Below are 23836 nucleotides of genomic sequence, written 5' to 3' on the forward strand. Positions count from 1 at the left end.
ATGATGAGATCCTATGTTCCACCTCCAACACAAAAATGTTCCCAGTCAGGATTCACCAGCTGATTAACAAATGCTTCATTTGGAGACTTTAAGAGTATGAGTCCTTTACATCAGCCACACAGAGTGAGCTGTGCCTACTATAAAAAACATTGTGTAAGTCACAGCACTTTTGAGAGGATTATGCCTAAGAATTAGTTAATTTGGATCATTTTCACTTCTCAATGTATGTTGAATCCATTCTCTTTAGAACCCTATATTTAATTAAATATATACTCAAGTTTTGTATAGATGGCACATTCCTTTTCTCTACAGCTGTTACACATTTTTACAAGTCAGAATAAAGAACGAACACACTTTTAAAAAAGTATCAAATTTATTTAGGTAATGTAGTTAGTTTTGAGTCTGTTCCATTTTAAAACAATATCAAAACTGTATAAATACCAAGGTGTAACCACATTCAAGACAAACAGTGAAGACTTAATCCAGATCATAAAAAGGTTAAAACATGCTTTACGTTCTAACAATACTTGTCTTGAGCAACACTCGGAGAAGAAAGCTAACTGTTACACCTGAATGTTTCACATCCAACTCTTAACTAAGGGCTAGTCTACTCTGGCAACAGTTAACATGCCTTGTGTGGTCGCAGCTCTTAAAAAACAAAAAACAAAAAAAACCTACCCCCCACCTCCATGAGGGGTGTAGCTCCCAGCCCTGATGCACTGTCTACACTGGTGCTTTACAGTACTGAAACTTGCTGCGCTCAGGGGGTGTTTTTTCACACCCCTGAGCGAGAAAGTTGCAGTGCTGTAAATTGCCAATGTAGACAAGCCCTAATATTGATTTAGCAAAATTTCCTGTTTGTTAGCATTGGTATTTATCATCTTATTCACTTCCTCCTTTCAATAATATAGAGCATCTGCTTTCGTAGGTGTTTATCCTTTACATACTAAGCGAAGAGCTAGCCACGAGAATCCTATTCGCTCTGATTAAGAGACATGTTACTGGAACAGGGCCTAAAACTTGATAGCTACTACAGGATCAGACCCACTGGAACTAAAGTAGTAATAAAAATTAAGATTTACTAAAGCATGATATTAAACTACACATTTTTCACTTTTACTATTATTCTTTGGACAGAAAAATCTGAATAAATTAAATGTTAGCCTTAGCTCCAATTTACTTTGCAACTTTTACAACACTAGAACCACATGTGACTTTTGTTTCCTTTCGTTAAGCCATCCTTTCAAAGCTGGTAATATCCAAGGCAGTTCCTCTGCTGCTCCAGAGTTACTGTTGTCCTCACCTAAACCTAGAATGGTATTTAGTTTGCCAAATGGAGCTCCACATTCATTTTGTGAAGCACGTTGTAGGCAAGAGCTGTTCACATTGGGATACTGTGAAAATGAAGTCATTTGCCTACTGCTTTGTTGTAAAAACTTTCCTTCTGTGAACTATCCAAAAAAGGCTCAGTGGACTACTGACCGTCCAGGAAGCAGATTTTGAGAGCCACTCATGAAGAATTTAGTCAAGTGAATGTGAAATGCTAACACTGTTCATATAATAAGAAACTCCTGAGAATACAAAGCTGACAACTGCTGCAGAAACAAGGACTGCTATTCCAGGACCAAGTTGAAACCAGGAAAAAAAAAAAAAAAAAGTACTATAATGAAGACAAACTAACAGTAGAAAAAAGGCTGTATTAAAACAAAGTTCCTAAGGGTCCAGAAAACCAATGACTGCAATATTTTTAGAAAGTCAGACATTTTAATTTTTTCTTCCATAATTTAATATTGACATGTTTGAACAACTGCTAAAGCAGTTCCAATTTAAAAAACCAAACCCCACCCCCCAAGTGCATTAATTTTAATGTATGGCATGTAAACATACAAAAGTAAACTCATTGGAAAGTGGTATCTGGTTGAAATATACACATCAAATGCCATTGTAGATTAGACAGAGACAGCAACACAAATTGTTTAAGCAGAACATGAATAATTTCAGGGGTTGAATTGTCATAGTTCAAGAAGATTGTTGGAGGAAGACAACAACACACAAAGATACAAGTGCACAAGAATGCGTCAACGAAAAAGCACATTTTTTGCACAAGGAAGACATTTTGTCTCACTTAATCCCTCTTTGTTCGTTTGGCCTTTGCAATATTTTCCTGGCGTTTCTGTTTCTTCTTTTGCTCCCGCTCCCTGGCCTCAATCATTTTTGCCAGTTTCCATGATAGCACTGCACTTGCTAGGAACAATGGTGTAAGGGCCAAGATCACAGTGGTAAGAAAGCCATATGGATCCTTTGCAGCCCATTCCACAATATATTCAGCCCAGGCTTTGATATCAAACATCTTTTCTAGCATCCAATTGGGGAAATCCTACATAAAAATTGAATGATAAAATGTTTTCATTACATAGTCATAAAAGTACTGCAAAAGTTACCGGGCCTATGCAGTGCAGTAGCAATATCTGCCCCCGTTACCTAGTTAATCAGAGTGCTTCACGTTTAGGTAGATAGAGGGAGGGAAGCCGCTATTTCAGTCAGCTGTTAAGATCGTTCTCCAACATGTACTTTCCACCCCCCTCTCACCTGTACTTTCGGAACTTTCCTATTCAGACGAGTAAACCGGTGGGTTGTTTATGCCGCCAAACTCGTTTTCTTTTAAACTCTTGTTGCACCCCCCCCCCGGAGCTGGCGGGACCCCGGATGGTTACGGTTTCTCCGCACCCCCGAGTTAAAAACCGCGGCGCCAGCGCATCTGCGGTCCACGCGAGCCGTGCAGGAGGGAGCGCGGCGCGGGGGCAGCGCGTCCGCTCCGGCTGCCCGCACCTGGAGCGGGGCCCGGCCGGGAGCGAGCCGCTCACTTCCCGAGTCGGCGGGGTCGGGGGCGGCCCCCTCAGCGGGCCGAGGAGCCCACAGTGTCGTCCCACCCCCGTTATCCGACCGCTCGCGGCCGGGTCACGCTCCCTTCCCCGGCCCCAGCAGCACCCGAGGGGCGGGGCCGAATGAGTCACTGCCCCGCGGCGGGCTCCTGCGCGGGATCACGGGGCCAAGGGGGAGGCTCTCTGGGGAGGCCCTCGCCCTAGAGCCAGCCCAAGCCCCAGGGAAGAACTGACCCCTCCTGGCAGTGCCACAGCGGCTCCACGACCAGAAGCCGCGAGGACAGGAGACTCACTGGCCAACCGGAAACAGGAAAAGGAGACCGCGCAGCCCCCGCCGTTACGCCTCCGTGGCCATAGAGTCTACCTCTGGCACCGGCTAGCGCGTCCCTTCAGCCGCTGCTCTCCGGGCCTCGAGTCACGTGATTACGGCCGGCGGCGATGTCCCTGCCTCCGCCGTTGCTCTGTGGGGGCGGCGTAGCGCGTCCGGACGGCGCGGGGCACTTCCGGGGCAGCCGGTAGGTAAACAGCGTGCGCCTGGCTGCTCGCGCGGGAGCGGGCTGGAGCAGTCCGCCCCTCAGTTCGTGCCGGCGGGGAGCTGGCTGCGGGCCGATGGGAGGGAATGTAGAGACCCCCTGAGGGGGGGAGAGGAGACAAGGCTCCCTCAGGGGGACATAGTCCCCCCCCGTAGCATAGTCTGGCAGATAATGAGCGGGGAGGGGGCTGCAGAAGCCCCTTGGAAAAGCAGAGTCTGCGCTGCTCCCTCGGGCCGATGTTCCTGGTGCTCTTTGAACCCGTCAGTGATAAATGCCCCGGTGTCGTAGGCGGCGGTGGTGTAACCCTGGGAGACGGACGGGTCCATCATCAACACCCCAAAGTCCGCGTCCGGTGTCGTGGGCAGCTCACCCCCCCACCCCGACTTCGAGCAGGAAGGGAAATAAATTTGTTCTCCCAAAGCGCCCTGATCGCCTCATTTTATATACCGACGTGCAGCGTGGTGGGACCTGTCAGCTCATTTTAGAGGGGGTGTGTGTGCAAATATCTTGTTTGTAATTGAACAACAGCTGGTATTTCGCTCTAGGTCGCGTTTAGACCAAGCTCATCACTGTAGCCTTCCCGTAGCGCATTAAGCCACGTGACGAATCTGCGATGTGTTTGTTCTCTCATCTTCTCCCCTGGGGGAGGAGTGCATGTAGTAAAGTCTGGTTTTGGAAATGTTTTAAATCTATATATACACATGTTGCCATAAATCCAAGAGGTTTCTGTCTCCATTAAAAAAAACCCCAACAACACAACAGGCCAACTACTGGACCTCCAAGTTAAATTAGGTTTCAGAGTAGCAGCCCTGTTAGTCTGTATTCTCAAAAAGAAAAGGAGTACTTGTGGCACCTTAGAGACTAACCAATTTATTTGAGCATAAGCTTTCGTGAGCTACAGCTCACTTCATCGGATGTAGCTCACGAAAGCTTATGCTCAAATAAATTGGTTAGTCTCTAAGGTGCCACAAGTACTCCTTTTCTTTTTGAAAGTTAAATCAGTTGAACTTGCTTGTCTTGATGTGGTTCAGAATCCTAAAAGTAATAGTGCATTGTTAAATGCATGTAAAATGGATGCAAAAATTCAACAAGTGGGGAAGGTAAAGTACATTTGCCTGGAAAATTTTTGATATAATAAAAGCCTACAGTATGGGTAGATAGAACAACATGTTAGGCCCCACTCTTGCATACAGTTACACATGCTTAATTTTACCACTGTGAGTAATCCCATTGATTGCCATGGGGCTGTTCATGGTAGTAAAGGACATGCTTTAGTGTTTGCAGGATTGGGGCTTTAGCATGGTGGATTCAGAGATCTTGCAGTTACTTGAACTAGGTTGATCTGTTCAGTAATTTCCATTCCCAGCTTTTGTGTGCTTGTTTCTCATATATATTTGTATTACTTAAAGGGCACCACATGAGTAACAAGTAGTGACTGTGCTTTACCAAAGGACATAGTAATTGTCAAGAAATCTGATTGATCTAAAATTCTTTCCATTGGGTATGTGTTATACATACATTTTTGCTACATGCAGATCCTTATCATAGGATAATTTATGCATTCTTAATGCAAATTTAAAATTTTCTAAGGCTGTACTGTCCAGGCTATGCCTATAATATGCACTGAAAAGCACAGTCTCACTTCCTGTTCTGTATTGCCAAGCCCTTATACAAGCACTGGAATCTCTTAACTTTTCTCTAAGTCTCTGTCTCTTTGTATAATAACTTTTTCTACAAATGTCAGGAAAATGCAGAGCTCTTCTAAATCAATGATGTGGTTATTATTTTAAGATATTGTATTAGCATTATTGTTAGATGGTTTTACAAACTGTGTTATCTAAGTTAATAGTTCATTATAGCAGGGGAACTACCTGGTTTTAGAAACTTGGGATACCTTAAAATGAACAGGCCATCCAGTGGCTAAATGATATGTTTATCATCATATTTCCTGGAAAGCAACATAACGCTATCTCCTTTGGTGACATTCCTGGATGCACTTACTGGAGATAAATTAAAGGAAGTCGTAGCCTAAGAGTACTGCATAATCATTCAGGCAAGTCAGGCATTTTGGATACCCCAGGTAATCTGGCAGATTGGATATCTATGACCCTTTTCTGGTTTTTGTTCAGTTCATTTATTTTTCTCCATTTTAGTGATGCTACACTGTCAAATTAAAGTACACTGCAAAACAAGCACTAGCCCAGTGAACATCACAACTTTGTACAGAATGGAGGCCACTTAGGCTCACCACATTCAGAGCTAAATGCAAAACGCACTTCTAGGCCCAAGCTCTCCCAAAGAACTACCCTTATTCATACCAATAGACATGCTCTTCTTTTTAAATCGTTACAGCAAATAGAAGAATATCTGTCTCTTGGAGGTGGTGGAATCACAGTGCAGTGTGGGCTTGCACCTCTGCAATGTAAATATTGTGGGAGCTGATCTGTGTTTTCACCAGTGTGCACCATTCCCTGAAAACTGCAGACATTTGCAGGGGCAGGCAGAAGAGAGAATGAGACCCAGAGGGGCTGGTACAGCTGCCATGGCACCTGGAATCAGGCCAGGGAGCGGGTAGGAACTGCTCCACCTCTTCTCCCTGGCACCCCAACTCCCCATACAGAGCACCCACCTTGACTCCCCTTCCTATCTCTGACACCTGACCTTCCCCTGCTGCCCCCACTCCCCTTGTTCTACTGCCCATGCAGAGCACCTTTGCCCTCCCATTCAGAGCAAGCTTCTACTGCCTCTGCTCTTTCTGTCAGAAAAGGAAGAGAGAGGGGGATCATTGTTGATATTATTTTTTACTACTGGGAGATGCTCAGTTGCAATCATGATGGATACCATTGTAAGTAGGCTAGATTCTGCAAAGTCCAGCATCAGATCAAATAAAACAGGATAAAGCCACACTACACACCATAATAAATCATTTCAGACTGAACCATAAGCATACTTTTGTGTTCAGTCAGACTGGTAACCTGGGAATTGCTTTACAAAACTCTTTCAATGTGCCACTGCCCTTTTTCTGACATCCCTGTCTAGAATTCCTTTACAGGGCACTGACTGAGTCATTGTTCATATTTTTTAAATGAGTTATGAGAGAATGGAGGAGCCTAGGATGGAACAATGAGGGACATCTTGATGAAATCTTGTGTCCCCATAAAGAATGGTCTTTGATATGTACTAAGCATTGTAATGGTTTTACCTACAGATTGCCATGCATAGAGAGCGATGCTGTTAGAGACAAGGGTTAGGGACTCTGGCAAGAGTTGTGAAACAAACTGTAAGACTTTTCGTGTATCAAAGCAGTATGCAATAACTTTAGGGTCTTAAATCTCTACAGCCCACACAACTAGGTCACAGCTGGGATGAAATCCTGGCTCTTTTTAAATCAATGGGACTTAAAACAGCCATTGACTTCAATTGGGCCTGGAGCAGGGTGGTCTGCTCCTTTAAGGAATTACTAGGGCCCTGGGACAGCTGGCCCTGTTCTGAGGCAGAGCCCCTTTAAGATGTTTGGGCCTGGTGGAGATGATTATCAGACCCAGCTGAGAAGGGGCCAGGGTGATTCCTATAAGGATGGAAAGAGCTCAGTTGAGAATGGTATCAGCTGGTTCCTGTGATAGGCCCCTGTAGGAGGACGGAGAAGAGATTTGTTTGGTTTTACTTTGTGAGTTTTGTATTTGAAGAATAAATAAAGGCCTCAAAAAGAGAACCTGATCATGTGTTGGACATGGCGTCAGTCCTTACTGAGCTGGAGAAACAGGCCAGCAGCCCTACAGGGCCAAGATTTCACACTTAGTATTTTTGGGAAAGGAAAATATTTGGCTTTTCAGTGATCACCAGCACTCAATGGTAACAGCTAATGAAACAGTATCAAAATACCACTCAGCAGTATTTTATAAACCAATTAACTTCAATAACATTAAATTGCCACCATTTAAAAAAAATCTTTAACATACTTGAGCAGCATTGAAAGTTTTGTTAGGATGGACTCTTGAGTGAACTGATACTGGAGAGGTCTAGCAATATTGTCCATTGTCAAACTACGAAAAGAATGGATTGACAAAGGAGTGAAATGAGAGCTACAAGATGCCAAAAACTCCAACCTTAATAGAAATGATTGATAATGCAGAGGAAGGCACAGCAGTGCCGAGAGTATAATAGTGACATGGAAAATGGAGGAGTCACTTGCATGAAAGCAAAGCAGTCTCATGTTAGGAATCATTAATGAGGATGAAATTTTGAGTGTATATGTTTAATATATGCTTTCAATAAATTTGTTCATTTTGCTGTGATGTGGTGACATGTTATTGGTGTAGAATCATGTAGAAAACCAGTGCTAAATGTTGTGATCATAATTTACATGCCTCTCTAGTTGACTTTGTATCATGGTACTTTGTGGAGCAAATTCAACCCTGGTGTAACTCCATTAATATGTCCCATTGTGTACATAAAAATGTAAGTTGATAGTCCCACACACAGAGTGGTTTCTACAAAGTTCATGTATTATTTAATTTCATAATTTTCTTGACCTTGTATATTCCACCTGCTGAGTAATATCACTCTTGTTTCTGGATGATGTGTATGAAACTCCCTTACATTGCATATTGGTGAACATTTTTTTGAAGAACTGTAGAAATTAAGTTTATCTAGTGTCTCTCCCCCCCACCCCCCCAGCTTGTTAAAACCTCTAAACTGTGGATGCTTTACCAGCACTGTCTTGCCCACGCATGACACATCTGTAGGGTATGCAGACCAGTAGGCTTTCTGTTTCTTACAGCTGTACTTGAGCCAACAAAACTCCACTGTACCTTTGGGGATTACAGCCTCTTTGTGTGCTACAAATCTTTATTTGAAAACATTGTTGTGTTATGCTGAAGTGGACCAGCAGTACATCTTTATTTCCTAGGCCAGGGGTTCTCAACCTTTTTATTTCAGAAGCCCCTGCAACATGCTATAAAAACTCCACGGCCCACCTGTGCCATTACAACTGGTTTTCTGCATTTAAAAGCCAGGGCCGGCATCAAGGGGTAGCAAGCAAGGCAGTTGCCCTGGGGCCACACACCACAGGGTCACTGCAAAGCTAAGTTGCTCAGGCTTCGGCTTCAGCCCTGGGTGATGGGGCTTGGGGCCTTGGGCTGCAGTCCTGTGTGGTGGGGCTTTGGCTTTCTGCTCTGGGCCCTAATGAGTCTAATGCCGGCCACGCAGGAGGCCCCAGACCCCTGGTTGAGAATCACTGCCCTAGATTGCATGAAGAGCCTCTTCCATTTGTACTATTGCTATCGTTCGTACAGCTGGACCTGAGCATCTCAGAAGAAATCATGAGTAATTCCACTGGTGTGCTCAATCCATTTCCACATCATCTGTGTAAACTCTTCTTAGACTGTAAGTTGTTTAGGGCAGGGACTGTGTGTGGATGATGTCTAGCACATTCTGGGTACTACTGGAAGGCAAAAAATAATGAGACTATTAAATTTTTCAATTTGTTTTCATAATAGTGGGTTTTGTATCTGGCTTTTAAAATGTTGATGGGACAAAAAAAGTATGCACGACCAGCGTCAGATTAAAGTACCTTCATCCTTTAAAAGTGACCCACAATTATTTTTCTAGTAGCATTGTTCTTCTTCTCCTTAAAATGTTTTGGTACCCTGTGTTTTTGATCAGACATGAACCATATTTAGCCTTAATCTGCTTCTGGTTATATCACAACTTTTAACTTCCTTTTTCTGAGTAATCAATTTTAGAGTTCAAAACAGGAAGTCAATTGCCCATAAAGACAGTAAGGGAAACTGGATTGCTTGACAGGTTTCAGAGTAGCAGCTGTGTTAGTCTGTATTCGCAAAAAGAAAAGGAGTACTTGTGGCACCTTAGAGACTAACACATTTATTTGAGCATAAGCTTTCGTGAGCTACGGCTCACATCTGAGGAATTGAGCTGTAGCTCACGAAAGCTTATGCTCAAATAAATGTGTTAGTCTCTAAGGTGCCACAAGTACTCCTTTTGGATTGCTTGAGAGATTGATAATTGGATATGAAGCCGTCCATCTCCTACCTCGGTCACTAGTTCAAATCCACCCTAGTATGGTAATGACTGAAATGGCTGTTTATTGGTTTGTTTGTTTTTTTTAAAAAATGGTGAAAAAAGAACCTCAGCACTGCTAAAGCTTTTTCTAGTAGTTAGAATAAGTGTCCGGAAGTCAGGACACAAGGAGATTTTTTTTTCCAGTTGGGCCACTAACTCACAGCATGTCTCTAGGAAAATCACCTCAATCTCCTCATCTGTAAATGAGGATAACATTTATCCTTGGGTAATACTCATCTTTGCAAAGTGTTTTTCTTTTCTTTGTTTCCCAGTTATAAATGTATAAATTTGTTCATCTTATCTGGATGAATGAAAATGTACATATGATTATAAGTGTGGCTAGGATGGTGCTGTCACAGCCTGCTGGAGCCTTTGTTCCATTTGCTTTACCTGCTTTCACCTTGGCTCTGTTGTTTTCCTACTATATAATACTTATCCTGATCCACATTAACTCAGCTACGCTAGTGTGCGTTGTTTCCATCAAGGTGTGTCATAACAGCAGCTCAGCCTTTATGTGGGATGGGCATTGAACTTTTCATAGAGTCATAGAAATGTAGGGCTGGAAAGGACCTCGAGAAGTCATCTATTCCACTCCCCTGCACTGGTATACCTAGACCACCCTGACAGGTATTTGTCTAGCCACTTCTCTAAAGCCTCCAATGATGGGGATTCAGCAACCTCCCTTGGAAGCCTGTTCCAGTGCTTAACTATTCTGATCATTAGAAATATTTTCCCTAATGTCTAACCTAAATCTCCCTTGCTGCAGATTAAGCTCATTACTTCTTGTCCTACCTTCAGTGGACACAGAGAACAATTGATCACCATCCTCAATAACAGCCATCACATATTTGAAGGCTGCTATCAGATCCCCCTTCAGTCTTGTTTTCTCAAGGTTAAATATGCTCAGTTTTTGTAACCTTTACTCATAGATCAGGTTTTTAAACCTTTTATTATTTTTGTTGCTCTCCTCTGGATTCTCTCCAATTTATGCACATCTTTCTTAAAGTGTGGCACCAACAACTAGACACAGTACTTCAGCTGAGACCTCACCAGCACCAAGTAGAACAGAACAGTTACCTCCTGTGTCTTACATATGATGCTCCTGTTAATACATCCCACAATAATATTAGTCTTTTTCTCATATGCATCACATTGTTGGCTCATATTCAATTTCTGATGTAGTATAACCGTAGATCCTTTTCAGCAGTACTACCACCAAGCCAGTTATTCCCAATTTTGTATTTGTGCATTTAAGTTTTCTTTCCTCGATATAGTTCTTGGCACTTGCCTTTACTGAATTTTATCTTGTTGATTTCAAATCAATTTTCCAAGGTCATTTAGATTTCTAATCCTGTCCTCAACACTTTAATTAAAAATGACCCTTTCAGCCTAATTCACTGTTATGGGGTCCGTGAGTTGCCGGTCTCGGGCTGTGTAACAAAGAGGTACTGCATAAATCGGGCTACTTTTGCCCCCTATCCCCACAAAGTTCTTCCTCTTTCTACTGCTGAATTTTTATTTGTCCCCCCAAACTTATTTTTTTTAAGGGGAAGCATTTTGCGCCCTTGTCCCCATGTTCCTGTGGAGATCACAGCAATCTGTTTTCTCCAAGGCAAGATTTCAGTGCATCAGAAATATCAAGGAACTGTTCCAAAAGCAGAGGGCACATTGCTTGCTTTTTTTCCTTTCCAATTCAAAAACATTCCTTCACATTAGTCACAATGCCTTTCCAGGCAGGGAGAGGCAGAGGCGGGGGTTTGTTTTTCATCAGCAAAACATTTTGAACTAAACAAGTACATTTTTACCCAGTCCCAAAGTTTAAGTAGTATGTGCTTGTTTTGTTTATTTAATTGGTCAGACATTGTCACAAGAAATTCCACTCTCTCCATTCTGGAATAGAGCACGGAAAAAGCCATGAGCTTTAGCTTCTGGTTCTCATAAAATGCCCCATTGTTACATTGCCCCTTGTTAGATGAAAGATTTTCATGACCCCTGAACTAATTCTGCTGCTGTTGAAGTTGGCGGCGAAGGGTCCATTAACGTCACTGGCAGTAGAATCAGAACCTTAGAAAAGACATCAAGGAAAAGGATGATATAAATTTATCATTTAAAAATTAAGATCTCTGAGATGAAGCAAGAGTTTTAATTGGTTGGTCTTTTTAAAAAAACAAACAAACAAAAACACAACACCAACTGCTTCTTTACTTCTCTCCATTGCAGGAACTAGAAAACAAAAACTGAAAGAAGAGTCAAAGGATTCATGTATCTTTAAGTCTTTAGAGAGGTGTTTGTTGTTTTTGTTTTTGTTTTTTAATGCTACATCCAAATATCCTAATTGCCTTGCAGAACCAATATCTAGTCAGGCTGGCCTCTGCCTCAAGGAGTTATCAAACTAGAATTTAGACATGACATCACTAGTGAGAGGGAGCACAAATTAGGGGACCTCTGGGCTGCTGTAGCTTATAGTGTGCTTTCCATGGCCCTAGGAAATAGATAACCACTATATTGCAAAAAGAAAAGGAGTACTTGTGGCACCTTCGAGACTAACAAATTTATTTGAGCATAAGCTTTCGTGAGCTGCAGCTCACTTCATGAAAGCTTATGCTTCTTTTCTTTTTGCAATACAGACTAACACGGCTGCTACTCTGAAACCTGTCAGCTATAGTGCAGTTCACTTTAGCTATGCCCTCTCTATCAGGTAGTGGGAATAGAGCCACCAGCCGCAGCAGTACTCTGGCTACAGGAGTATCTTTGCAGATCGGGGATTCTCAGGAGGTTGTTTCTGCCTACTTTCAGGCCCTTTATGGTGCCAGATAGCATAAAATGGCCTTTGTGTAACTGAGAATCAGGGCTCTAGAATTCCAGGCTGGTTGCTTCTCTCTCTTGTAGTAATGACCTGAAGTCAATTTTAAACATTGCCTTTAAAGTACAATTTTATTTTGAAAAAATGAATATATTAAATATTGTTTTCCTCTGCCAATGGTGGTAGATGTCATTGCACATCAGTTTCCCATTGGAGTAGAAATCAGTAATGTGGAGTTTGGATATTTTCTTAGTGTAACTTGTCCATTTACACTCTATACACCAGTCATTGAACAGAGGTGGTCACAAACAACACCACAAACAACCCCCTTCATGAATGTCAACCCAGACCCCAGTCAGTTCCCAGGAAGCAACTCTGTACTAAGGCCTGGTCTACACAAGGAATGTATATTAGTATAGCTGTGTCTCTCAGGGTTGTGAAAAATCACACCCATGAGAGATGTAGTTATACTGACCTACTCTGGTGTAGATGGAAGAATTATTCCATCGACCTACCTACCACCTCTCAGGGAGGTTGATTACCTACACTGATGGCATAACCGCTCCCATTGCTCTAGGTATTCTTAACACTGAAGTGCTATAGCAGCATCACTGTACCGTTTTAAGTGTAGACGTAGCCCAAGAGTCTAGACCTGACTCTCTAGTTAGAGAGACTCCTCCAAAATCTCCCCCGAAAGAACATGCATCACAAACATAAGAGTATAGCATTTATTCAGAGTATATAGCGATCATATGCAAATAGAAGTAATTTACAAGACTATATGTGACAGTGACATTTGGTGACTTCTTTTATTATTATTGTACTACCACAGTGCCCATGAGCCCCAGTCATGGACCAGTACCTCACTGTGCTAGGCACTGTACAAATTTCTGCCATAATATCATCTTGTTTAATAATGATGTCATATAAGAGATCTAGGTCTGAGTCCTGCTCTTGTTGCATTAATTGTAACTTGGGAAATTAGATAAAAAATCACTAGCTTTCAGTCCTACTGCCACAAGCTGGAGCTTGTCTTATCTTATAAGATTGGTCCAGAGTGACGACTTGCCTTGTATTTTAAAGGATGTTCCTTATGGGGATCCTAATGCCCTGCATCCCCTAGTAAATCTCAAATGCAGTTTAACCTGTATATAGGCAAAATATCATACCCCAATTGTGTTCAGTTGCATGATCTTGTAATACAAACAAAATTTCGTATGCTATCTCTTGAAAAGAAGCTGTGTCCATGTTTTAAATCATCGATCCATTAGCTCTTTGAAACATTGTTCATCACCCTAGTCTGGTCAGTTGACATGGAAGACCTCTGAGAAATATGTCTTGTGTACCAGAGTGCATCCACTCTTTCATTGCTTATGGAAAGTCTTTGTATTTCCCTCACCTTTTCATTGAATTGGGGCTAGAAAGAGTGGCTGCACTGACTCCAGTTCAGATCCACACATCCTTTCCTGTCTCTGCCTTGCTCCTGAGGTGGAATATTTTTTCCTACAGCCCTTTATGGTGCACAGCATTTGCTTCTGTTCACTCCAAACCAGCTTGGTTGACCACTGGGTTGCGGGGGAGGAGCTCCACCCAATCCCAACCCATTTGCTTGGCAGGAGGAGTAGCAGCTGTGCTTTAACATAACATAAGAACGGCCATACTGGGTCAGACCAATGGTCCATCTAGCCCAGGCACCTGTCTTCTGACAGTAGCCAATGCCCAGTGCTTCAGAGGGAATGAACAGAACAGGAAATTATCAAGTGATCCATCCCCTGTTGCCCATTCCCAGCTAGGCTAGGACACTTCAGAGCATAGTTTTATACCAAAGATCGCAAAAGATTCAGGTTGCTTCCAGTCCCAAGAGATGAGACTTACCCCAGGTCAATTTGTACCTCAGATCTCATATCAAAGACAATGCTTGTAAGCAATCATATAATAAACTAACTAAGGATTTATTAATTAGGAAAAAGAATTGAGAGAATTATTTGCAGGTTAAAGCGGGGGAACATATATACACAAATGAGTTAGTCTATGGTTCCAAAAGGTGACAGAGCAGTAATTACCTGTCAGCACTGTTTGCCTTTTAGGGCTCACCCAGGTTAACACTGGGGATCTCTGCTTTTGTTTCTTAGCTCTAGTCCTATGAGAGTCCAAACAGCAAACAGATGAAGAATTTTTATGTCACTATCTTTATTTCCTTCTTCCAGAATTCAAGCTGATGGGACAAGCTTTCTTGCATATATCACCTTCACAATGTAAGAGGGTCATTAACCCCATCTTTGTAGCATGTTTCACTATGGCCCACTTAGTTTTGATAGTCCTCCTTGATGGGCTGGAGAACCACTCCTCCTGCCTGGGTTTCCAAATTCAGAGCAGGCATTTTTACAGTTATAAAGCAAAACCTACATATTACCTTATAGCGTGGGATACAGATGTTATGAGTAAGATTAATGCATGCAGCAATTAACCGGCGTTTTATAGAGTATGAACACCAACACATTTTCACAAGTTCAACACTTATTTTGAACAATACTAATATACAGGTAAGTTAGTTTGGTTTCCATGTACGAGCTTGTCAGTGCTCAGCTGACGCCTAAAGCCTTGGCAAGAGCTGGCACTTTCACAGGAACCTTGCCTCTGTCCCCTTGGCCTTATACACTATGACAGAGTCTTGAGTTATACAGTATTGTGCAATTATGTAACAGGACATACTGTTTGGCAAATAATATGGTGTAGGCAGCTGAGCTGTTGTCTGTAGCCATAGATTTACATGTATACAGTAGTGTTCCATATTTATAGCATAGATTAATGTTATTTGATCATGTAATATAGACATTAAAGTAGTGTTCCATCTCAAGTGTTTTTAGAGGCATGTAGCACTGTGGTGTGTTTGATCTAATGCAAATGAAGAAAGCAGAGTTAATGTTAACAGGAAGACTTTAACTCTATTGCACAGACACAAGTGTCATTTACACTAGGGCTGGTCTGCGCTACCAAGTAAATCCCCTTGCGTTGACCTGTTTGTGCATGGCTATACTCAACTTTGTGTCCAGCCAATGTAAATGCCCCATTACATCAACACAGTAAAACCACCTCCACGAACAGCATGGAGCCATCCTTAACTTACCGAGGTTGGTGCAGTGTGAGTGTAGATGCTGCATGACCTGTGTCAACTCAACAGTCCTCCAACAACTGTCCCACAATGCCCCATTCTCTACAACAGTAACACTCTGGTCACAATTGAAAATTTAAGTGCCCAGAAGTCACAGATACTGGAAACTACCCCCACTTTGAAGCCCCCTACATGTTTTTGAAATGCCTTTTCTTGATTGCCTACCTTGGTGAGCACACCTAGCAGCTCTCCTTGTATGCAACTGCCCAGTCGACTGTGCCAGCACAATATCATAGATGCGCTCCTGCCTGGAGTAGACAGAAGTTATAGGATTTCTGGGCTTGTGGGGAGAAGCAGCTGTGGTAAGCACAGCTATAGACCAGTCGTAGAAATGTGGACATCTAAAATAGATTGCATGGGGGATGCTGGCAAAGGGATATGACAGGGATCAGTAGCAGTGCTGCATGAAAGCAAAGGAACTTGGCCAGGAATACAATAGATCTGGTGGTGCCCTGCAGATCTGCTGTTTTTACAATGAGCTGCATGCCATACTTGGCAGAGACCCCATCAGCATCCCACAGACGACTATGGATACCTCAGAGGAGCCTGAGACAGAGACTTTTGCTGTGAACAGTGAGGAAGAGGAGGAAGCAGAGGGGGTAGGGGGAGAGCTCCAGCTATGCCGTGAGCCAGGGTCTGTTCACAGAGTAGCCAGTCCCACCAAGTGCGCATGGATGAGCCTAATGAAGGAAAGAGAGTAAGTGCATTCAAGCATTTTCCTTACAGTGTTTAAATTTAAATATGGCACCTAGCCCATCCCCAAGTTAACAAGATAAAGATATCAACTTTTTGTTCATTTGCTTATCTGAGAAGAAGTAAAGGTACAACAAACAGAGGTAAAGTTTTCATTCCCCTATTGGGTTGGGCGGGGGATGCACAGCACATTATTTTATGTACAGAGGGTTGTCTCTTGTATCCTGAGAGATCTCTATGAAACTTCCATGGAGATACTCTGCAATCCTCTTTTGAAGGTTTCTGGGGATGGCTGCCTTCATTGTTTCTGCAGGAAGACACTTTCCCACACCACTCTGTGATTACTTTGGCTGGCATCGTTGCAGTAAATAGGGTAGTGTCACATGGGCCCAGGCAGCTTCAGAATGCCAGTAGGAGTTATGTTCTCTGTGCCTTTGGATAAAAGATATCAACCAAAACCAACACCCCCCCCCCCCTCCTTTCCACTCCGGCAGACCATGCTAACTATGCCTCTGGCTGGAGAGCAGTGCTGTGCCAAGGTGCTCCAAAGCTGAAGTGTCAATAAGCATTATTTACTGAACATTTATGGGCATAAGGGAGGTGAGTTGTGAAACTTATCTTTTCCATTGGAACTGTAAATGCAGTGGTACATCTTGTCTTTTTTTTTAAATCAGCTGCTTCTGGTGTGGTACTTCCCCATTCCACACCTGCAGAACACCTGACCCTGATGAGGAAGAGAAAGAAGATGACTAGGGAAGACATGTTCAGTGAGATACTATAAGCCAGTGCTGTATCAGACCATGAACAAAGGGCTTGGAGGGCCAATATGACTGACAGCCTAAAGAAGGAAAGAAAGGACAAGAGAGAGACCCAGGAGCCTCAGCAGGACAAAGAGAGGGAAATACACCAGGACATAATGGGACTTCTCAGGCAGCAAACCCAAATGCTGCAGCACGTGGTTGACCTATAGATCCAAAAACGTTAGACGCTCCAGCCTTTTCAGCTCTTGGAGAACTTCATGATTTCTGCTCTCTACCCCTCCCAACATACCACATAGCATCAAGGGGAACATCCTTATCCCTATCATTCCTCGCCAGGGACAGCAAGGAAAACCACGGCTTCACAGAACCATGGTCGGTGTGCGGGTAGCCACAACGGACTATACTTGTGCACGGAAGTGGACAGAAATGTTTGCTTATAAAGTTTCACTCCATTAATTTGTTAGAATTTTATATTACATTGCCTGTGGGATTTTTTGCATTGTTTTTCTGCACTGTTTTTCCCACTCAGTAAAGTTCTATTTTTGGAGAATAAAATTATCTTTATTAGTTCACAACACACATTGTAGAATGCATATCAGTACTCAAAGCAAACAGTACTTGTTAATATCCAGCAAGCACAATGTAATTCATAGCCTCAGGAAAACACCTAGTCATATTTATAAATGAACAGCAAGCAGTACACAATTCTTAGCAGCACCCAAAGCTCCAACTCCAAAGACTAATCCAGCACCGAACACTACTGTGGCTGACAGTTAAAGTGCTCTTTCAAAGCCTCCCTCAACTGTATAGCCCCACACGGGGCTCTTGTAATGGCCCTTGTGTCTGGCCGCTCAAAGGCGGCAGACAGCTGCTCCAGCTCCACCCCGGCGGGAGCTTTTCCCCCTTTGCCTCACAGATATTATGCAGAACACACCAGGCAGCTATAACTGTTGGGATATTTTTCTTGCTGACATCTAGAAAGTAAACACTGCCAGAGTGTCTTCAGCCTACCAAAAGCACATTCAGCAATCATTCTGCACCTGCTGAGCCACTAGTTGAATTTCTTCTTGGTGCTGTCAAGGTGACCAGTGCATGGTTTCATGAGACGGGGGAGAAAGGAGTAGGGTGGGTCTCTCAGCATCACTATTGGCATTTTAATTGCAGATGGTAATCTGCCAGTCAGGAAGAATAGGAGTACTTGTGGCACCTTAGAGACTAACCAATTTATTTGAGCATCCGATGAAGTGAGCTGTAGCTCACGAAAGCTTATGCTCAAATAAATTGGTTAGTCTCTAAGGTGCCACAAGTACTCCTTTTCTTTTTGCGAATACAGACTAACACGGCTGTTACTCTGAAACCTGTCAGGAAAGAATGTTCATGCTTGCAGTTTTCTGAGGAGTCCTGTGATCTTAAAGATGCAAGTGTTATGCACCTTCCCTGACCCCAGTCCACATTGTTCTTGGTAAAGTGTCCCTGGTGATCCACCAACACTTGCATAACCATAGAATAGTAGCCCTTTCTAATGATGTATTCTGTGGCAAGGTGGGCAGGTGCCAAAATACAGATATACATGCTATTGCCCCACTGCAGTTCAGGAACCACCATTATTGCAAAAACCCATCCACTATGTCCTGCACACTGCTGAGAGTCCTCCCTAACAGGAGACGATTAGTGGCCCTATATACTTGCATTATGGCAGCCCCACACTGTGGATTTTCCAACTGCAAAATGATTTTCCATTGACTGGTAGCAATCTGGCATTGCAAACTTCCAGAGAGTGATCTCTACTTGTTTTTCCATTGTCAATGCAGTTCTCATTTTGGTGTCGCTGCACTGGAGAGCTGAGGTGAGCTTGGTACACAGATCCAGGAATGTGGCCTTTGCATCCAAAACTTTTGCAGCCTCTGTTCATCGTCCCAAACCTATATTACAATGAGATCCCTTCAGTCAGTGTTTGTTTCTGGGGCCCAAAAGTACTGCTCCATCGTCTGCAGCTGCTTTGTGAACACCACCCACAACTTGAATTGTTTTTCACTATGTCCCTTAGCAAGCTATGCTCGAAGAAATTGTTATGGCCCCCATTGTTGTGGTACTTCTATGGGTTTCCAAATAAAAGAGAATTGAGCATCCTATATTTGCAACATTCATGAGAACAGTGCAGAGCTCTGCTGGCTCCATGCTTCTGTGAGAGATGGTGAATACTAAAAAGTGCTGTACAGGTTTCTGGGATTTTTTTTTTTTAAAGGCATGAAAATTATGGGATATGGATGGCATTAGGAAATTCAGCACATTGCATGCTGGGAACTTGACCTTTGCATCCAGAGATCCCTGGGCAAGTCATTTCTATCCACAACATATTCTGAAAATTTCCCAAAAGGCAATGCACCAGATGGCAGCATGTGGCACACTGAGATGCCTACCTGCAGTGCACTGCACTTTGCATCAACGCACTCTTGGTGAGTACCTGCAGTGCCAATGCAAGCCATGTATGCACACTCCCGAGCAATATACAAGTTTTGGTGGCTGTCTGCCAAAGTGTGTAGTATAGCTGTGGCCTAAGGCTCCTTTAAAGTGAGTATAAATGTAATTATGTTTGTCTTTAAGGCCTCTTTATTCTGCCAGAGTGGCATAAAAGGGCCTTAGTGTGTATGAAAATCAAAATCCATCTCTTTGTAGTTAAAATCTCAAACTAGTGTTATATTAAGGTTTTTATTGTTTTGATTTGGGATTTTTTGCACACAATTATTTCTTGCTTGGGTGTGTATTACAATAGGTACCATGCACTTTTGTTACATAATATCATGAGCTACTATGTACAGTTCAAACCAGGTTTTGTCAAAAACGTTTCAGTTGTGTTTTGTTTTTATGAACCTGTGGTAGTTTTGGATTCATGGTGTTTAGGAACGTTGATGTCACCAAAATGTCTTTAATCATGATGCTTTACATTTTCTTGTATATTTTTTTTTAAGAAAGCACAATAATATGGAATGCTTTTATTTTTACATTCCAAAATTATTTTTTTTGTTTTATTAAAACCTGTAGCACCAAATGTAGTGTATCTGACTAGGTTAGTATCTCTTTAAAGAGTTTGTGAGCCCTCTAGTGGTACTCACTGTGTTACATGTTTTCAAAAGCCACCAGAAACCAGTCAGAGCAGAGGTATGGGTGTAGCTATGTTTTGTATGTTTGTGTATATTTAATAAGCACAGTTGTTTGGGATCCTGCTGTGCTGTGTTGTTTCTTCATATTGTTTTTGTTATGGGAAGAGCAAAAACCACTGTACTGAACCAGAGCACCAAGAACCTCCCAAAACAGAACTTGCAAAAAGTCTAAAATGTTCAATACAATGTTTTAGTTTATCAGTTTTTCCAATTACAAATGTTCTACTTAACAGACTCTCACACAAAAACTAAAGACACTTTAGGCAGCCAAATTATGAGACCCCACCTAAATTGTTCTTCATTTTACAGCCCCTCCAGCTATCAGCTCCCAGCCTTCCTAGATGCCTGCAAGATAAGTTGGGCTTTGCAGCATGCCTGGAATGGTGCGAAATCTAGGCACTAATGGACCAAGGAGGGAAGCAAATTCCTGAGCCAAGGGCCTCGAATGGGGGTTCCCTTCTTATTCCTGAGCTACCAAAGGTTTTGGAGGGGGTTTACTCATCTCCACTAACATATATGAAAAAATAAAGTATTTAAAGATTTGAAGAAGATAATGAGAAATATATGGTCCATCTGAATAGATATCAAATAGCACTTGTAACTGTGAAAGCTAGAACATTTTTTCTCAAACACATTTAACTCTGCTCCTATTTAATGCATCCGTGTTTTGAGGTTATTAAATATAAGCTAAGTAAACTCAATGAACAGCTATCCAAAGATGCAGATTTTAAATTAACTGTAATATAAATCAGTGTAAAAAGGGAAGTGTCTATTTAAGTGCAGCTGTGATTGTTTTCTGTTGTAAAATGCTGAGATTTTACTTTTGATTCTCTAGAGTACACAGTGTGACAGTGAGATGGAAATCTTCTTCCACATTATCTCAATACAGGGCATATGTGCAGGGGAGATGTGGCGTGGGCCTTTTCTGTGGCCACTACTGCTCTGCCTCCCTCCCCTCACAACACCTTTCAGCCAGTGGATTGGCATAGCCTTGAATGCTCCAATCTCATTCCATATAAACTCTACCTCCATGCAGGGAGCCTACACAGAGCTAAGTTCCATTGTGTGTATAGGGTCTGAATCCCCCAAGCAGCACAGGGAATCCTGACCCATCCATGGAATAGAATGACATTTGTTCTGCTCTGTCCAAGGCCTAATGGGAGATGGGGTGGGGGCAGGCAGGATTGGTTTCTAAATTAACAAAGAGCAGTGCACCAGTCACAGCAGAGGACATGGCATTCTCAGCACCCCTTTTCTCCAAAAGCAAAATGACCTTGAACTATAGAATCTTCACATTTAGATTAGACTTGCTTCTCATGCTACCAAAAAAGTTTTTCTCCTTGTTTACAGAAATAAACATAGTTTTAAATTCCCTCTCTTATGCTGTGTTTCTGTCTAGTTTTGAAGATTTGCGCTGCATACCTCTTTCCTGAATGACAATGTGCTTATTGGGTGGTTCTAAGAACTACTTGATATTACCCAAACAGCTCTGATAGCAATTCATAACACCAGAATGTGACATGCAGGAGGATGCTTGCAAATATACAAGAGGGTCTTTACATTACATTTAGAAAAGTAAAGTATTTGAATTGAGATTATGTAGCAGAACCCAGACAAGTGAAAGAGGAAAAATGTAATATGCACACTTGGTTTGTGTGTTTGCCTCTAGGAAAGAAGTACCAGTAAGTGAAGCAAGGATTTATGATATAAAATTGCAGGGCACAGTTATCCACCAATAAGAGTCAGTTTAATGATGGCACCATTTTGTATGTAAATGTCTGTATGAATTTGAGTTAACCATTTCAGGCCAGGAAGAGTATTCTAGTCTCTTAGGGAAAATTGTGCCCTTACACAACAAGGAAATTAGATGGAAAATTCCATAGCTTCACGGCCACAGAATTCTACCTGGTGGGAGAGAGATGGGCTATGCCCCCTCCTGGTCTTCTAACATGGGCAGGTGACATTACCCGTCCAAACTGAAGACATCCCGAGTGCTATAAGATAATTCCAGATGTCAGGGCAGCCACTCCAGGTCAAAACATATGCATAGAAGGCCTTTTCCTCCACCATCACTTCCCATGATTCCCTCCGTGGCAGCACAGCTCCCTAGTGAGCGATGCTCCCACTACTTTCCAATCCATGCTTCAGTGAAATCTCTATTCTCTTATGGTCTACATAAGAACGGCTATACTGGGTCAGACCAAAGGTCCATCTAGCCCAGTATCCTGTCTTCCAACAGTGGCCGGTGCCAGGTGCCCCAGAGGGAATGAACAGAACAGATAATCAAGTGATCCATTCCCTGTCACTCCTTCCCAGCTTCTGGCAAACAGAAGCTAGGGACACCATTCCTCCCCTGTCTAATCTCACTTTTTATTATTAAATGAATAGTACATTTTGCATTGAAAGAGTGTTAAATTAATTGTGAAGTTCTTTGAATCTGCATTAAGCACAATAAAAATAAAAAGAAATAAATTAATAAATAACATCAGTGATAGTGCTGAGAACGGTTTTCCCCATGCCCTGTCTTCTTCCCACCCAGTCACTCCGTCTTCCAAAACCAAGGAAGTGTACCTGTGAAGAGACTGCATGTGTGTGTGTGTGTGTGTGATGATGATGATGCCCCTTAAATAACATTTCTGAAGATATTTCAGTCTTCTCCTGCCTTTTATTACTCTCCAGAAGAGTCAGCAGCTCACTTGATAACATCCTAGAGGTAGCCGTGGGAGATATTTCCAAAAGTAGTGTATGTTACCAGTATTATAATTCTTGTATAACAAATTTACTTGCCTCTTTCTGTCTTTTTAATTATTTTCCAGTTTTTAACAAATTCCTTTGCTTGGTCCCTCCTCAGATAAGTGTTAGAATATTATAGTTCACTGAATGGGCTGTAAAGGGGGACACTGATTGCATAATGTGGTTATCAGCTTTGCTAAAAACCCTAATGGTAATATTTTTCTTGTCCTAATCACAGAGATGATGGTGTCTCTTTGGTGTTTCTGTGCTATTTATTTAGCTATAATGTGAAAGAGAACCCCACCTTTTCATGTGTGTCTCCAAATTAGATTGGAGTTAGCTCTTCAGTAGGTCTGATTATTAAATTTATATGCAATCCTTTTACACAATATAAAAGTAATAGAATTAAGAACAAAGTATATGACTAGCTGATATGCAGTTTCTTCAGTGTTTCAGTTCATGTTGTGCTAATTCACCTTGATATTTCAGATAATTTTAGACTTTGATAATAGTTCCCTTAAAAAGCTCTATAATATAGATTTTCCTTTAACAGTGAATAAAGATAATATGTACAAAGTACTACTTTTCTGGTTGCTGTAAGAGTAAAGGAGTGCAAGAAGAAACTTGTAAGAAATATAATCTAGTAATAACAAATTTCTCAACATGATGAGAGGCCTGATCCAGTGCCCACAGAAGTCAGTGGAAGGACTCCCATTAAGTTCCATGGGCATTGGATCAGTCAGGCCTTAAAACAAAAGGAATTTGTGCTATGTCCCTTCTCTGACATGTCTTTTTAGACCTTGACCTGATTTTTGCAGATTTAGGCCTGATTATGCAAAACGGATATAGCTGTCTTTCTGTATTCAAGGGTTGCATTCTTCAACCTTCTAAAGAAAATAAAAATGTGATCTGGCATTTTCTCCTGCATTAAATGAAGCCCTGTTAATATTTACTTTTAATAGGTGTTTGCTTAATGCAGTTATTGTGGAACACATTCCAACTTGTCCAAAGAATGAT

The 23836-nt window shown here is 42.1% G+C and overlaps 2 protein-coding genes across 6 annotated transcripts in view; one reads left to right on the forward strand and one right to left on the reverse strand.

The window, feature by feature from the left end:
- Nucleotides 1–406: 406 nt before the first annotated feature.
- On the reverse strand, nucleotides 407–3501 carry SMIM15 (small integral membrane protein 15). 4 transcript variants are annotated; one of them, XM_074952598.1, is made up of 2 exons: nucleotides 3176–3501; nucleotides 407–2377 (listed from the first exon to the last, which is right to left on the reverse strand). In XM_074952598.1, the coding sequence occupies exon 2, from the start codon at nucleotides 2360–2362 to the stop codon at nucleotides 2126–2128; it is 237 nt and encodes a 78-aa protein (XP_074808699.1). In that variant the 5' UTR covers nucleotides 2363–2377; nucleotides 3176–3501; the 3' UTR covers nucleotides 407–2125. The 4 variants fall into 4 exon arrangements, with proteins under 4 accessions (XP_074808699.1, XP_074808698.1, XP_074808697.1 ...); XM_074952597.1 differs by having other exon boundaries at nucleotides 3247–3498; XM_074952596.1 differs by having other exon boundaries at nucleotides 3117–3491.
- The window catches only part of LOC141987345 (THAP domain-containing protein 6-like), a 30764-nt gene continuing 9934 nt past the window's right edge, over nucleotides 3007–23836 (forward strand). Inside the window, exons 1-2 of one of the 2 annotated variants that reach the window (XM_074952595.1) lie at nucleotides 3007–3397; nucleotides 16839–17297. The gene's annotated coding sequence lies outside the window, so the exon portion shown is untranslated. The remainder of the gene's footprint in view (nucleotides 3398–16838; nucleotides 17298–23836) is intronic. The other variant, XM_074952594.1, reaches the window with a different exon arrangement.

This window comes from Natator depressus, chromosome 5 (genome assembly GCF_965152275.1).
Source record: "Natator depressus isolate rNatDep1 chromosome 5, rNatDep2.hap1, whole genome shotgun sequence".
Classification (NCBI taxonomy): domain Eukaryota; kingdom Metazoa; phylum Chordata; order Testudines; family Cheloniidae; genus Natator; species Natator depressus.